A 15,718-nucleotide genomic window follows, 5' to 3' on the forward strand; every position below is an offset into this window, starting at 1 on the left:
TCTTCTCACATAAAGTCTGTAGCGTCTGAACTGTTTGGCGTAGAAAACTATTATGCCCAGCCAATGGAAAGATGAGACTTTCATGAACATGATGTTCTCCGTTTTGCTCTACAACCCCCACAAGTGTCACCGGTGACGTGTCTGAAGGTAACAAATGGATGTATGAAGGGAGTTTTGTGCCTACCCAAAAAAGGGGTTAAATATATATTTTTTATATCCTTGATTTAGGGCAGACACTTCAAAACTTATAAAGTTTCTTATGATACATTGTTGTACTGTCCTTTTTTGCCATTAATGAATGTTATTCAATGTTTCTACAGGCTTTAATAGTAAAGGCCAAAATCAATATTTTATAAAAAAATCATTTTTTAAATAAATCTTTTTATACCTCAAGGGGTCCTAAAATTCCAAATCAAATAGCTAAGTGATCTAGTACGACCATCTTAAAACAATTCCATATGTCAGCTTAGCACCCCACCTTCAACCCCAACGTTTTAGACTAAATCATTATTGATTACAGTTGAAAAGATTTATATTTTATAAAGAAATTAACAAAACACTGAAATGATAACGTGTGTGTCTGTGTATTTGTGTGTGTGTGTGTTTTCTGTGTAGGTACGGACCCAGCCACAGACCTGCGTGGTACAGGTTTCCTGGGGCTGATGCATGCCTTGTACCTGGTAATGGACCCTGAGACGCTGCCTTTAGCCAGAGACATCTTCAAGCTGTCCCAGCACCCCACACAGGTACATACACACACGGGCCACAAACTGTTCAGGTGAGGGCAATTTCAAAGAAGTGGGGACATTATTCAAGTGCGCAATCACACATTTAATAGTCTATTTACAAATCTCTACTCTTTCTGCTCAATCTTTCTCTAGAACTTTCCTTTCTGTGTGATGTCCATCAATATGACCTGTATCGCCCTGCATGCACTCAGAGAAGAGGCCCTCTCCAAGTAAGTGTCCTGCCCTACTCCTCTACGACAGAGACAGACAGACAGACAGACAGACAGACATTGAAAGCAAACTGTCACTCACAAGACGAAAACCTAATTTGTTTGTGTGTTCTTCTTTGTGTGTGGTGCTTCAGGGAGTGTAACCGTCGACAGCAGGTAGTGGGGGTGTTGAATGGGTTCTACGTTGCCACGTTCCTGCCTCTACCAGCTGTGGAAGAGCCAGCAGAAGACCATCTCTGACTCCGGCTTCGTCCTGAAAGGTAACTCACTTTGTTTGTACTCCAGGCTTAACCGAGTCCAGTTGTTAACATCCCTCTGGAACACAATCACTTCCCACTGTGCCTCTGCTCCCCTCCAGAAGTTGAGCTGTTTGCCAAAAAAGAACCCCAAGCAGATGCTACGTCGACTGGACGTCTTCTTGAGGGAGAGGAGGTACCGGGACCACGGCCCAGCGACCCTCACCCTGCCTGGGGGAGAGGGGCCAGGTCTGAGGGAACCAGGGGGCAAGGAGATGCACTTCACTGGGTGTAACGAGCTACCACTAAACATGGAGGGAGAGGCCAGGCTCATCTGACACACAGAGAGTCTGTGTGTACGGCTAGACTAGTCTGAGCTAGAAAGAGAGTGTGTTTGTGTCAGTTGTGTGTGTAGGGACCCCACCAAGCTTTGACCCACTCCCTGCGGTCCTTTTCCATTGATGCTGTAAAACTGCTGTCAGAACAGTTTGTATGGAGCCACTGACTCCTCTCCCAACAGAAGTACTTGTCGGTGTGGCATGGGACTGATGGATGAAGAGAAGATGTCATTAAATAGAAGAGAGAGAATGAAAGGTTAGCGTTTCAAGGACTGGTGTGGGTGCAGGCTTTGCTCCAGACAAGCAGTAGCACACCTGATTCTACTAATCATCCAATCATAGTTGGTTTATTGAGGCCAAATCAGAAGCTGCCAAACCCCAGGGCTTCTATCTGTCTGCAGCCCTAGTAGAGTTTTGGAAGGGTGTAGGGTCATTGACTGTCTTCTACTGTCAGCAGAACTGTGTGTGCGTGCACTTGGTATGGAGATTAAGGTGTGTGTTGGCTATAGGGAGTTGGAACAGTGAGGCCTGTGTTTCTGTATGTTGTCAGGTCGATATGTGTGTGTCTGGGTTCGGATGGTTCATGTTCCAGTGCAGGTTAAATAGGCTTGTGTGTGTGTGTGTGTGTGTGTGTCTGGTCTCGGATGGTTCCTGTCTGTCCCAGTGCAGGCTAAATAGGCTGATGTGTGTGTGTCTGGGCTCGGATGGTTCCTGTCTCAGTACCAGTGCAGGTTAAATAGGCTTGTGTGTGTGTGTGTGTGTCTGGTCTCGGATGGTTCCTGTCTGTCCCAGTGCAGGTTAAATAGGCTGATGTGTGTGTGTCTGGGCTCGGATGGTTTCTGTCTCAGTACCAGTGCAGGTTAAATAGGCTTGTGTGTGTGTGTGTGTGTGTGTCTGGTCTCGGATGGTTCCTGTCTGTCCCAGTGCAGGTTAAATAGGCTGATGTGTGTGTGTCTGGGCTCGGATGGTTTCTGTCTCAGTACCAGTGCAGGTTAAATAGGCTTGTGTGTGTGTGTGTGTGTGTGTGTGTGTGTGTGTCTGGTCTCGGATGGTTCCTGTCTGTCCCAGTGCAGGTTAAATGGGCTGATGTGTGTGTGTCTGGTCTCGGATGGTTCCTGTCTCAGTACCAGTGCAGGTTAAATAGGCTGATGTGTGTGTGTCTGGTCTCGGATGGTTCCTGTTTGTCCCAGTGCAGATTAAATAGGCTGATGTGTGCGTGTCTGGGCTCGGATGGTTTCTGTCTCAGTACCAGTGCAGGTTAAATGGGCTGATGTGTGTGTGTCTGGTCTCGGATGGTTCCTGTCTGTCCCAGTGCAGGTTAAATAGGCTGATGTGTGTGTGTCTGGGCTCGGATGGTTCCCGTCCCAGTGCAGGTTAAATAGGCCCAGAGCCCCTAGTTGTTTGGGGGATATATTTTTTAATAATTGAAAAACTATTTTAGTCCTTTCTTAAGGGATAGATGCCATAACAATACATGAAATGATACTGTATATGAAAATATAGCACTTGATGATAGTGGCAGAATGAGAGGGACTTCTTCTGCTAAGAAACTCAGGAAGACTGTTCAAATGATTCCCTGTTCCCTGTATAGAGTTCTACTGTTGACCATCTTCCCTGTAGTGAATGAGAACAGTGAAAGGTGTATCTCTATGAAGGTGCAAAGTAAGCAATCCCAACTCTGTCCGAGATCACAATAATAATGGTGTGTGTGTGTGTGTGATGGTACAGCATGACAGGGAGCGTACCTCTGCAGTCACAATCAGTAGCATGTTGAGGTAGCACCGGTACTGGAGCTTCCTTGTTGTTTTACCTTCCTTGTAACGCTTGTTTCTCTTGGTCATGTGGTCTGATTTACAGTCTTTAGCGTCGGTGCTGTTACTGCAGTACATTCACAACATCCCCTCTACAACAGACATGTAGTTAGTAGAGCTACTCAGTGGATCCATGTTTTGTGAGGTACTTGTAGATCTTCAGTAGCCGGTTCTTAAATATGATCTTTGTCTTCTGGGATGATAGCAGAACAAGCAGGAGGGTCCTCTCTAAGAGCAGATCATCAGGTTGGATGTATCACTGGGTCAGGGGTTAAAGTGTACACATCTAGAAACATGATATAAACAGCTATCGGTGTGGACATGATCAGCTACAATATGTAGCCTATCTTGTCTTATTGGGTTATTTACAAGCACATCACTATCCACATATACCCCCCATTTTCAAAAAAGGAATACGTGCTGTTTTTTTTTGCCAAATGTAAGTGTTTTTGTTAATCAGCTAAATGTGTACTCTTCTAGAATGCTGGAGGTGTGTACAGTGTGAGTGTTGCTAGGTGACTATTAGGCGTTGTCTGTGTTGTATTTTTAACCAAACTCGAAAGAACAGGGCCTCTATCTCTGCAGCTATAATCTCACCATAGCCCTTGTTAATCTGAAACATTTACTAAAGTAATGTAATTTAACTGAACCTGTATTTCAGATTGGGAAGATACACCAAGTTATTTTATTTTAGCAGAAGTGCTTGTTCCAGTTTTGTGTGTGAATCATGAAGTACAAAATGTGATTGTTACTGTGTGATTGTTAGTAGGGTATTCTATTGAAATCAGTCAGATTTATTTAGAAATAAAGTAATTTTTATATCAGCAGATGTCACAAAGTGCTATACAGAAACCCATCCTAAAACCCCAAACGGCAAGTAATGCAGATGTAGAAGCACAGTGGCTAGGAAAAACTCCCTAGAAAGGCAGGAACCTAGGAAGAAACCTAAAGTGGAACCAGGCTCTGAGGGGTGGCCAGTCCTCTTCTGGCTGTACTGGGTAGAGAGGAACCAGGCTCTGAGGGGTGGCCAGTCCTCTCCTGGCTGTGCTGGGTAGAGAGGAACCAGGCTCTGAGGGGTGGCCAGTCCTCTCTTGGCTGTGCTGGGTAGAGAGGAACCAGGCTCTGAGGGGTGGCCAGTCCTCTTCTGGCTGTGCTGGGTAGAGAGGAACCAGGCTCTGAGGGGTGGCCAGTCCTCTCCTGGCTGTGCTGGGTAGAGAGGAACCAGGCTCTGAGGGTGGCCAGTCCTCTCCTGGCTGTGCTGGGTAGAGAGGAACCAGGCTCTGAGGGGTGGCCAGTCCTCTCTTGGCTGTGCTGGGTAGAGAGGAACCAGGCTCTGAGGGGTGGCCAGTCCTCTCCTGGCTGTGCTGGGTAAGAGGAACCAGGCTTTGAGGGGTGGCCAGTCCTCTCTTGGCTGTGCTGGGTAGAGAGGAACCAGGCTCTGAGGGGTGGCCAGTCCTCTTCTGGCTGTGCTGGGTAGAGAGGAACCAGGCTCTGAGGGGTGGCCAGTCCTCTCTTGGCTGTGCTGGGTAGAGAGGAACCAGGCTCTGAGGGGTGGCCAGTCCTCTTCTGGCTGTGCTGGGTAGAGAGGAACCAGGCTCTGAGGGTGGCCAGTCCTCTCTTGGCTGTGCTGGGTAGAGAGGAACCAGGCTCTGAGGGGTGGCCAGTCCTCTTCTGGCTGTGCTGGGTAGAGAGGAACCAGGCTCTGAGGGGTGGCCAGTCCTCTCTTGGCTGTGCTGGGTAGAGAGGAACCAGGCTCTGAGGGGTGGCCAGTCCTCTTCTGGCTGTGCTGGGTAGAGAGGAACCAGGCTCTGAGGGGTGGCCAGTCCTCTCTTGGCTGTGCTGGGTAGAGAGGAACCAGGCTCTGAGGGGTGGCCAGTCCTCTTCTGGCTGTGCTGGGTAGAGAGGAACCAGGCTCTGAGGGGTGGCCAGTCCTCTCTTGGCTGTGCTGGGTAGAGAGGAACCAGGCTCTGAGGGGTGGCCAGTCCTCTTCTGGCTCTGCTGGGTAGAGAGGAACCAGGCTCTGAGGGGTGGCCAGTCCTCTCCTGGCTGTGCTGGGTAGAGAGGAACCAGGCTCTGAGGGGTGGCCAGTCCTCTCCTGGCTGTGCTGGGTAGAGAGGAACCAGGCTCTGAGGGGTGGCCAGTCCTCTTCTGGCTGTGCTGGGTAGAGAGGAACCAGGCTCTGAGGGGTGGCCAGTCCTCTCTTGGCTGTGCTGGGTGAGAGGAACCAGGCTCTGAGGGGTGGCCAGTCCTCTTCTGGCTGTGCTGGGTAGAGAGGAACCAGGCTCTGAGGGGTGGCCAGTCCTCTTCTGGCTGTGCTGGGTAGAGTGAATAAGAAAAACATTGCTTACCTCAAGACTTGAGACAATTCTTCTCTTTCTCTTCTTTTGGATGTCTGTTGACAAGGACAATAGCTTCTCACTTCATATAACTGCGGGCCTTATATTTTCTCTTTCCGTTAGACACATACTCCCTGTGTATTCCACACCTGAAACACTAGTGAACTAATGCTGGAGCTGGTAGACTATGTATTCTATTTCAAATGACACATGCTTGATCCACATGGCTTTATATCAGCCTGACTGCAGAACCACTCCATGTTGACTATGTTAATGATAAGCAAATGTTCTTGTGGCTGTGACAGTATCCACTTTCGCTGTGTATTGGTGATTGTTCCCACCTTTGACCATGTCAGGATCATAGAGGAACATTGTGCTGCTCCTCCAAATTGGATCTGCATTCCCAAATCAAGGTTTGGGCTTGAATTCCTTGCATATGTTTCCACCCGTTAGGTCCTATTTTATTTTCACCGGTTAGATCTCAGTTCAGAACCAATAGAAAACGGGTCTATAGGCAGCATGCATGGTACTGAATATAACAAATCACTTCCTTAATCTCTTGCGCTTTATATGAAGGTGTTCTACTGTTGCTGTTGTCGTCATTTGTCCCCGAAAGCATTCTATGACTGTACCTTGATTGTAGAAGCCCTATTTTATAATGAGTTATTTCAGAAAAATGTGCTGATGTACAGTAATGTATTGTATGGAGAAACTTAAATAAATGCATTTAAAACACAGCCATTTGCTTGTTATTTTTTCTCTGTGCTGTGATTTATTATTCTCAGTTTCCCTTTTTCAATGCTATTTTTAGAAACACTGAAGTGACCTGCGTAGACCAGGGTTTCTTAAGCTTGGGTTGGGGCCCAAAGTGGGCCTGAGCATGTGATAGGTGGATAGTGAGTTATGAGTAAACATTTAAAATCACACACTATTTCGTCTTCATTTGGGTCATTCAAGGACAGTACATTTCTCATTTGGGTCTGGAGCTGAAACGGTTTAAGAACCTCTGGTCTAGACTGTTCCCCAGCTTTGTGGAGATACTACTGATTCTAGGCCTATTCACGCTTCAACAACAGAAATGGATTGTTCAGGCGTCCACAAACAGGTTGTTCCTAGCAGGACTCGGCTAGAGGACGCCAACGTCTGTGCTCACATAGACACACCCCCTGAAGCTGATTCAACCAGATTCAGACACAGCCTGAATATTCTTTCTTTCCTTGAGCACATGGTCAGGGGGCCGGAACATAAATACTAATCATTTGTCGACTGCAAATTGACCACAAGAATTCCAAATGGATATAATATTTGACTAAAACATCATTTCAAACCTTGCTTACATTTGTGTATGATCACGTGATCACGTGTATTATACGATGGAAATACTTAGGAACAATTTTCTTCTTGGAGCTGATTTCCTGGTGTTTTTACAGTCATGTCCAACAATTTAAAAAAATATATGATTTTTCTTTTGTATTTATTTTTGTTCAGAAAACTTTGTGGCCATTGAAACCACCCACAGGCTGTCAGTTGGGGAACCCTGCCCTAAAGCTTCAGCAGTGATGGGGTTTCTCTCGTAGTTTTATAGCTTTACCACTTGAGGGCGTCCTTTGACAGTGTAATTAAGACTTGTACAAGGGTTCAGGGTGCCAGGTTCAATTCCAGTCTGTTAAATTGGAATTTATTCTTCACACTAGAACAGTGTAGTTCCTAAATTAACCCCAACCCTGCACATTTTGTACAGTGGAAAGATGAGACATTTAGCCATCGCATGTGTATTTCAACCCCACATCAGTGAATCACACATAGCTGACCTGTCCTGTCTCTTCACACTTACTATAGAGGCTAAAATTATCTCCTGAACTGACGGAGGTGAAATGGATTTGAACCTTAACCCTGATTTCTACACATGCACATATCGTTGTTGTCATACTACTTTACACTTCCCATTGTCCCTTCATGTGATGGCTTCCATGTGATGGCCTGTGGGTTATACAAAGTGTGATGAAATAAGCAACATCTCCTCCAGTTGTGCATATTTGAGCCATTGTGTTTTACGCTCTGAAGGGAGGCCGGTTCTCAGCTTCACTTCAGATTCACAGCTCCAAACCAGCTTCTGTGTGGAGCAACATAGACACAGTGTATGAAGACCTGAGTGTTGCCAGTCCTCCACTATTACATCCCTAAGCACAACTCCAGTGTATTGGCTTGTTTGCCAGATATGTCACTGCCGCTCTAGTTTATTAACCTGTTGTGAGAGTGTCTTTCCTCCTGTTCAGGAATATGTGACTCAGTCATGCACATGGGTAGACCAGACAAACAGACAGAGCTGTAATGTGGCTCAAACCTCTCCTCTGCCGGAGAAGGAGAGGTAATAGAGAGGAGAGAAGCCAGGCAGGTTAGAGAGAGTGTCTGCTATGGAGCACCTTAACACCTTTGACATCAGGCCCGTTCACATCCGTTAGGCTGAAGACCATCTGTGCCACAGTTACTGCGTTTGCAACGCCAGGGTTGTGGGTTCGAAAAAAGTCTGAAAATGTCTACACTCACGTCTGTAAGTTGCTCTGGATAAGAGTGTCTGCTAAATGACGTAAATGTTGACTGTTGGTTTCGTCATTTTTCTTTCCAGGTGCACCATTTCTCGCTCTTTCGCTACTAACAGATCTGTCTGGATGTGTTTTCAAAGAAAATAAAGACAGATGCAGAGCGCGCCAACCCATTTGGCACGCTCACGTGTTTTTTCTAATAAAGAGGCTTTGGCGTCCTCTAGCCAAGCCAGAGTGGAGGACAAGAGAGACCGGTCTGAGATCCAACCAGACAGCACCTGTTGCTTCTATCTACAGTAGAGCCAGACACAATGGTTTCTCATCAATATTTTTTATAGTGTTGTCTTCATATTCAAGCAATGAGTTTTTTTTGTTTTTGTTATATTTGGCTTGATATGCATTCCACTGGTACTGTAACAAACGTCAATCCATTTCTGAAAGGAAAGAATTGGGCCTCCACCAGTTCTGTCTGTCTGTAGTCCTGAAAGGGAGACCTCACCACATGCATTGGGCTATTAGGGTGGAGTAGAGCGAGGCAGGCACTATTAAAACCGTGGCTCCCGAGGGGCGTAGCGGTCTAAGGCACTGGATCTCAGTCCCATGGGCGGCACACAATTGGCCCAGCATCGTCCGGGTTTGGCCAGTAGGCAGGCTGTCATTGTAAATAAGAAATTGCTCTTAACTGACTTGCCTAGTTAAATAAAGGTTAAAAAAATGAATAATAATAAAAAATAAAAACATGTTAAAACCCTGGAGGCCTCGGACATTAATATTAGTTTACCTTTTCAAAAGGGTAGACAAGTTACACTTAACAAGCAATTGAGGTGCTTTTTTGCATAGTAATAATGTTTTAAACTTCTCCCACACTCCTTGTAAACTGTGCATACAGCATAGCATACACCCTAACACTGCAGTTTTTAAGATCAGGCCAGAGGGTTGTTCCAGCAGTCATTGGCCAACCAAAGCCAGATGGGTTACTCCATAGTTCCCAAATGCTATAGTAGTATTTCTTCCTAAATGTCACAGGTTTGCTACCTTTCAGACCGAACAGGAGAACACTTTCTTTAAGCCTAATGTCTATAGCAGCCTGTTTGCAGCTGGTGATAGTGATATGATCCATACGCCACAGAGAGGCCAACCTGCCCTGACAGAGTGAAAGTACTGTAGGAACCTACAAAATGAAATCTGCTGGACTTCTATGGTACAGGCGTTTGCACTTTTACTATAACCACAGGGTCACTGGTTCAAGTCCCACTTCAATGGGACATGTTAGGTTCTAAATGAACCTATTAAAACTCACGGACAATTAGTATAGTTTAAACCAACTCTGTTCACTCATTGGTCATACAGTTGCATAAGACAAGGAACATTTTCACACAAGCTCTGGTATTTAACCCTTTCTCCCATGCTGAGCCCCTCCTACACATCTGAACAGCCAATACACCCCTGTTGCTAACCAGAAGTTTAATGGTATATGTTCTTCCTCACTTCATCTAACTTGACCTCTGCCCCAAAGTGCTCACTCCTCCCCAACTCACGGCTGTCATGTTGACACGTACCAGACTGTCTCTTCTCCTCCCATAGGATCCCTGATGTCTGACAATAACATATCCTGGTAGAATGTAAACATCATACATTCCCTCTCCTTCGGTACCATGAATAAGGATATTTCATATTTTCAAGTTTAAAAGCTAGTTCCCAACACCCCTAAAACTCTGCACTATACACAGTCATCATTGTGCTTATGGGAAATCACTTTACACAGGCGACATCCACTGTTATTATAATAGGACAGTTGGCCAACACCAACATGCTCAGACCACAGGAAATGCATCTTATAAAAACATACTGTGATAGCTTGTTTGGAATGCATTACTCTTCAGAGGTCCTGGGCAATAAAGGCTGGGTAGGCTACTCTCACTGTCTTAGTGTCTCTCCACCTCTTTCCCTCCCCCTTTCGCCTACCCATACCCATTTTTTAAATAAATGTCAATGCAGTCTCCACCTACTGTAAATTTGAGATGATAAAAGTATTTTAAAGCATGCAAAAGTGATTTATTTTCTAGCTTCCAGACTGTAGCTGTGTATGTTAGACATCTAAGAAGGTTTAGGAGGGGTTCAGAATGTTACAAGTCTAAAGGAAGAGCGGGAGAATGAAGGCATGAAGCTGGGTGTAGTTTAAAGATCTGTTTCCATGTGTACCTAGAGAGCCTTCTGGAACACAGCATATTTCTCTCTCTCTCTCTCTCTCTCATACACACTGATACATTCTCTCTCTTACTCACCCCTTTTTCCTTCTCTCTACCTCCTCTCCCTCTCTCACTCCCTCTCCCTCTCTCTCTCTCTCTCTCCTGATGTCATTGTTTCCTGCCCCTGTGAACTGAGCTCAGGACTGTTTGCTGAGGTACTGCTGCAGTCAAGCATGACATAGAGATGACGTCATGGACTAGACATCAACAGAACCACAGATATACAGTTGATCGGAAGTTTACATACACCTTAGCCAAATACATTTATACTCAGTTTTTCACAATTTAATCTAGTAAACATTCCCTGTCTTAGTTCAGTTAGTATCACCACTTTATTTTAAAGAATGTGAAATGTCAGAATAATAGCCAAGATAATTATTTATTTCAGCTTTTATTTATTTCATCACATTCCCAGTGGGTCAGAAGTTTACATATGCTCAATTAGTATTTGGTAGCATTGCCTTTAAATGGTTTAACTTGGGTCAAATGTTTCAGTAGCCTTCTACAAGCTTCCCACAATAAGTTGGGTGAATTTTGGCCCATTTCTCCAAACAGAGCTGGTGTAGGTTTGGAGTCAGGTTTGGAGGCCTCCTTGCTCGCACATGCTTTTTCAGTACTGCCCACAAATTTTCTATGGGATTGAGGTCAGGGCTTTTTGATGGCCACTCCAATACTTTGACTTTGTTGTCCTTAAGCCATTTTGCCACAACTTTGGAAGTTTGCTTGGGGTCATTGTCCATTTAGAAGACTTTAGCTTTAACTTCCTGACTGATGTCTTGAGATGTTGCTTCAATATATCCGAATAATTGTCCTGCCTCATGATGCTATCTATTTTGTGAATTGCAAACAGTTCTATTTTCTTTCCATCAGACCAGAGGACATTTCTCCAAAAAGTACGATCTTTGTCCCCATGTGCAGTTGCAAACCGAGTCTGGCTTTTATGGCGGTTTTGGAGCAGTGGCTTCTTCCTGCTGAGCGGCCTTTCATGTTATATCGAAATAGGACTCGTTTTACTGTGGATATAGACATTTTTGAACCTGTTTACTCCAGCAGGTCCTTTGCTGTTGTTCTGGGATTGATTTGCATTTTTCGCACCAAAAATACATTCATCTCTAGGAGACAGAACATGTCTCCTTCGTGGAGCGGTATGATGGCTGCATGGTCACGTGGTGTTTATACTTCTGCGTACTATTGTTTGTACAGATGAACGTGGTACCTTCAGGCGTTTTTGAAAATACATCCACAGGTACACTCCAATTGACTCAAATGAGGTCACTTAGCCTATCAGAAGCTTCAAAACCATGACATAATTTTCTGGAATTTTCCTGGCTGTTTAAAGGCACAGTCAACTTAGTGTATGTAAATTTTGACCCACTGGAATTGTGATACAGTGAATTATAAATGAAATAATCTGTCTGTAAACAATTGTTGAAAAATTACTTCATGCAAAGTAGATAAATCAACCGACTTGCCAAAATTATAGTTTGTTAACAAGAAATATGTGGAGTGGTTGAAAAAATGTTTTAATGACTCCAACTTCCAAGTGTATGTAAACTTCCGACTTCAACTGTACATACTTTTAGAATTAGAAGTGTTACATACATGCAGATGAAGTGATGTCTAAGGAGAAGACCTAACGGAAGGAAGCCATGCCAACTCATATTATCCTGTGATGGACAACATGCCGAGTCAGTCAGCAATCAGCAATGATCAACATGGTAGTGACATGAGGATGAATCGGTGAATATGCTTTTCCAACATGGCCTTGGAAGAAATCGCTACTCTACAATGGCCGTCTGTGTCCCCATTCTCTGATTAGGTTTATAAAAACTTGCAAGTTGAACAAAGGAGTGTGTTTCATTCGTGTTGAGTGGTGAGTGATTGCAACTGCAATCCAGCCCACAAACTCTTTCCACTTCACAAATTATTCTTAGTGCAAAATAGATATTTGAATGCCTAGGGCCCACTATCTAATTTATATTTCATCACAAACGATGGGAAGTTTACTTCATTCACTGTTTTCACAGGTTAAGCACATTATGATAATGAGTTTATAATGGTGGAAGTTGTTTTTGGCTGACGTCCATTTTGGTCTAATCAGTATCATGCCATGTAGTCAATACTCCCACTTGAGAGAAATTCAAGAAAACCATGACGATGCTTTTTTTACAGACAGTAGGAAGAGAGAATGGGAGAGAGTGAGGGGACAGAGATGGAAACTACACTGAGTCAGATACAGTAATGATCCCATTTGCAAAGTTGGAAGGAATGTTTTGAGAGAAAATGGGATGCTGTGTACCTTTGGTAGAATAAGAACAGCTAGTTTTTATGTTGTTTTTTTCAGCAATCTCAGATAGTTTGATTTATATTTTTATTTATAATCTCTGCATTGGGCCCCCAGTGAAATCCTTGTGATGGGTAGGACATGAGAGCATAGGAAAACCACATACACTCACTAGGACCCACCTTTCCTGGGGTTTGACGTTTTGTTTCTGCTCTCTTGTGAAATGAGTAAAACTCCAGTCACTGGAGTTTTACTAATAAACTGTCTTCTCAGTTTGAGTTTAATGTAGTCTGAACCGAAATCTGCAGCATTCTTTGGCTGGAACGTCATCCCTGGACACAGATTGAATCCCCATCAACCGCAGTTAGCAGAGCCCTCTCTGAAATCTAACTTTCCATTGCATGTTTATCTATTGTCTGCCAGGTTTTCAGTATTTGCATATTGGCATATTTTTCTGCTTTTTCTCTCCAGTGGCGTGCAAAATATGGGATTATAATTACAGAACTACGTGAGTTTGTATTTTGAATTTTCGTGGTCGCAAATTGAGATGTGGTTGTAAATCTGATTCGCAAATGTGTAATTTGACATTTGAAGACATTCAATAAGATTTGCAAGTATACTTTATTTTCAGAATTATTACATATCCATTTCTGAATATGAATATTCTGCTGTGAATCAGAAATACACTTGCAGTTTTGTGGAAAGATATTTGCTAGAGAAAATATGATTAGCACTGTGGGGGCAGCACCTTTTACTCCTGACCAATCATTTCCCTCTGCCAAAACCACAACAGCCTAATCATTGGCTGGAATGTTCCCATCAATCAAATCACAGGAATTAGCACCCCACATGAGAAAGAGAGAATGAAGTAAATTAAACGAAAAACGATCTACTTGAAAGTAATAATCTCTTTTGTCTGTGTTCAATATTTTTTGTGAAAAGGAATTACAGTAGTTTGCCAGCCATTGGATTGACAACCGCTATTGAGTTACCTACAGCCACTGATGTTCATTCTAGCTTTACTATCAACTGGCTAGCTTTATCAGGCAGCTTTAAATGTGAGGGGGAAAATGAATATATTTGATGGTTAGTTATCCACCTGATTGATGGGGTTGATTATAAATGCCATTAGCTAGCTAGATAGATACATTGAAACTGCTGGGGGAAAGATAGTTAGCTAGCTCGCCAACTTCCACCATAATCAATTTTATTATTATTTTTATTTCACCTTTATTTAACTAGGTAGGCTACTTGAGAACAAGTTCTCATTTACAACTGCGACCTGGCCAAGATAAAGCAAAGCAGTTCGACACATTCAACAACACAGTTGCACATGGAATAAACAAGCATACAGTCAATAATACAGTAGGATAAGGGAGCTAAGGCAATACATAGGCCATGGTAGCAAAGTAATTACAATAAGTAATTAAACACTGGAATGGTAGATGTGCAGAAGATGAATGTGCAAGTAGAGATACAAGGGTGCAAAGGAGCAAGATAAATAAATAAATACAGTATGGGGATGAGGTAGTTGGATGGGCTATTTACAGATGGGCTATGTACAGGTGCAGTAATCTGTGAGCTGCTCTGACAGCTGGTGTTTAAACCTAGTGAGGGAGATATGAGTCTCCAGCTTCAGTGATTTTTGCAGTTCGTTCCAGTCATTGAAAGCAGAGAACTGGAAGGAAAGGCGGCCAAAGGAAGAATTGGCTTTTTGGGGTGACCAGTGAGATATACCTGCTGGAGAGCATGCTACATGTGGGTGCTGCTATGGTGACCAGTGAGCTGAGATAAGGCGGGGCTTTACGTAGCAGAGACTTGTAGATGACCTGGAGCCAGTGGGTTTGGCGGTGAGTATGAGCGAGGCCAGCCAACGGGCGTACAGGACGCAGTGGTGGGTAGTACATGGGGCTTTGGTGACAAAACGGATGGCACTGTGATAGACTGCATCCAATTTGTTGAGTAGAGTGTTGGAGGCTATTTTGTAAATGACATCGCCTAAGTCGAGGATCGGTATGATAGTCAGTTTTACCCTCATATGTTTGGCAGCATGAGTGAAGGAAGCTGTGTTGCGAAATAGGAAGCCGATTCTAGATTTAATTTTGGATTGGAGATGCTTAATGTGAGTCTGGAAGGAGAGTTTACAGTCTAACCAAACACCTTGATATTTGTAGTTGTCCACATATTCTAAGTCAGAACCGTCCAGATTAGTGATGCTGGACGGGCGGGCAGGTGCGGGCTATCAGTTCAATAGCATGCATTTAGTTTTACTTGCATTTAAGAGCAGTTGGAGGCCACGGAAGGAAGGTGTATGGCATTGAAGCTCGTCTCGAGGTTAGTTAACACAGTGTCCAAAGAAGGGCCAGAGGTATACAGAATGGTGTCGTCTGTGTAGAGGTGGATCAGAGAATCACCAGCAGCAAGAGCGACATCACAGTAATGTCTCTTATCGATGGCGGTTATGATATCGTTTTAGGACCTTGAGCGTGACTGAGGTGGACCCATGACCAGCTCTGAAACCAGATTGCATAGCGTAGAAGGCACGGTGGAATTCAACTGTTTCAACTGTTCTGCCTGTGATTATTATTATTTGACCATGCTGGTCATTTATGAACATTTGAACATCTTGGCCATGTTCTGTTATAATCTCCACCCGGCACAGCCAGAGAGGACTGGCCACCACACATAGTCTGGTTCCTCTCCAGGTTTCTTCCTAGGTTTTGGCCTTTCTAGGGAGTTTTTCCTAGCCACCGTGCTTCTACACCTGCATTGCTTGCTGTTTGGGGTTTTAGGCTGAGTTTCTGTTCAGCACTTTGAGATATCAGCTGAAGTACGAAGGGCTATATAAATAAATTTGATTTGATGATTCAAAATTGTCAGTAATCTGTTTGTTAACTTGGCTTTCGAAGACCTTAGAAAGGCAGGGTAGGATAGATCTATAGCAGTTACTCTAGTGGGTCTAG

General features: G+C 44.0%; 1 protein-coding gene across 1 annotated transcript; it reads left to right on the forward strand.

Annotated features, from left to right (window-relative positions):
• The first annotated feature begins 570 nt into the window (after nt 1–570).
• Nucleotides 571–1,198, forward strand: LOC135534052 (ELMO domain-containing protein 3-like). Its single transcript, XM_064961196.1, has 3 exons — nt 571–746; nt 882–958; nt 1,093–1,198. The coding sequence occupies exons 1-3, from the start codon at nt 663–665 to the stop codon at nt 1,196–1,198; spliced, it is 267 nt and encodes an 88-aa protein (XP_064817268.1). The 5' UTR covers nt 571–662.
• Nucleotides 1,199–15,718: the final 14,520 nt, after the last annotated feature.

The sequence above is a fragment of the Oncorhynchus masou genome, unplaced genomic scaffold (assembly GCF_036934945.1).
Source record: "Oncorhynchus masou masou isolate Uvic2021 unplaced genomic scaffold, UVic_Omas_1.1 unplaced_scaffold_2950, whole genome shotgun sequence".
In the NCBI taxonomy this organism is placed as follows: domain Eukaryota; kingdom Metazoa; phylum Chordata; class Actinopteri; order Salmoniformes; family Salmonidae; genus Oncorhynchus; species Oncorhynchus masou.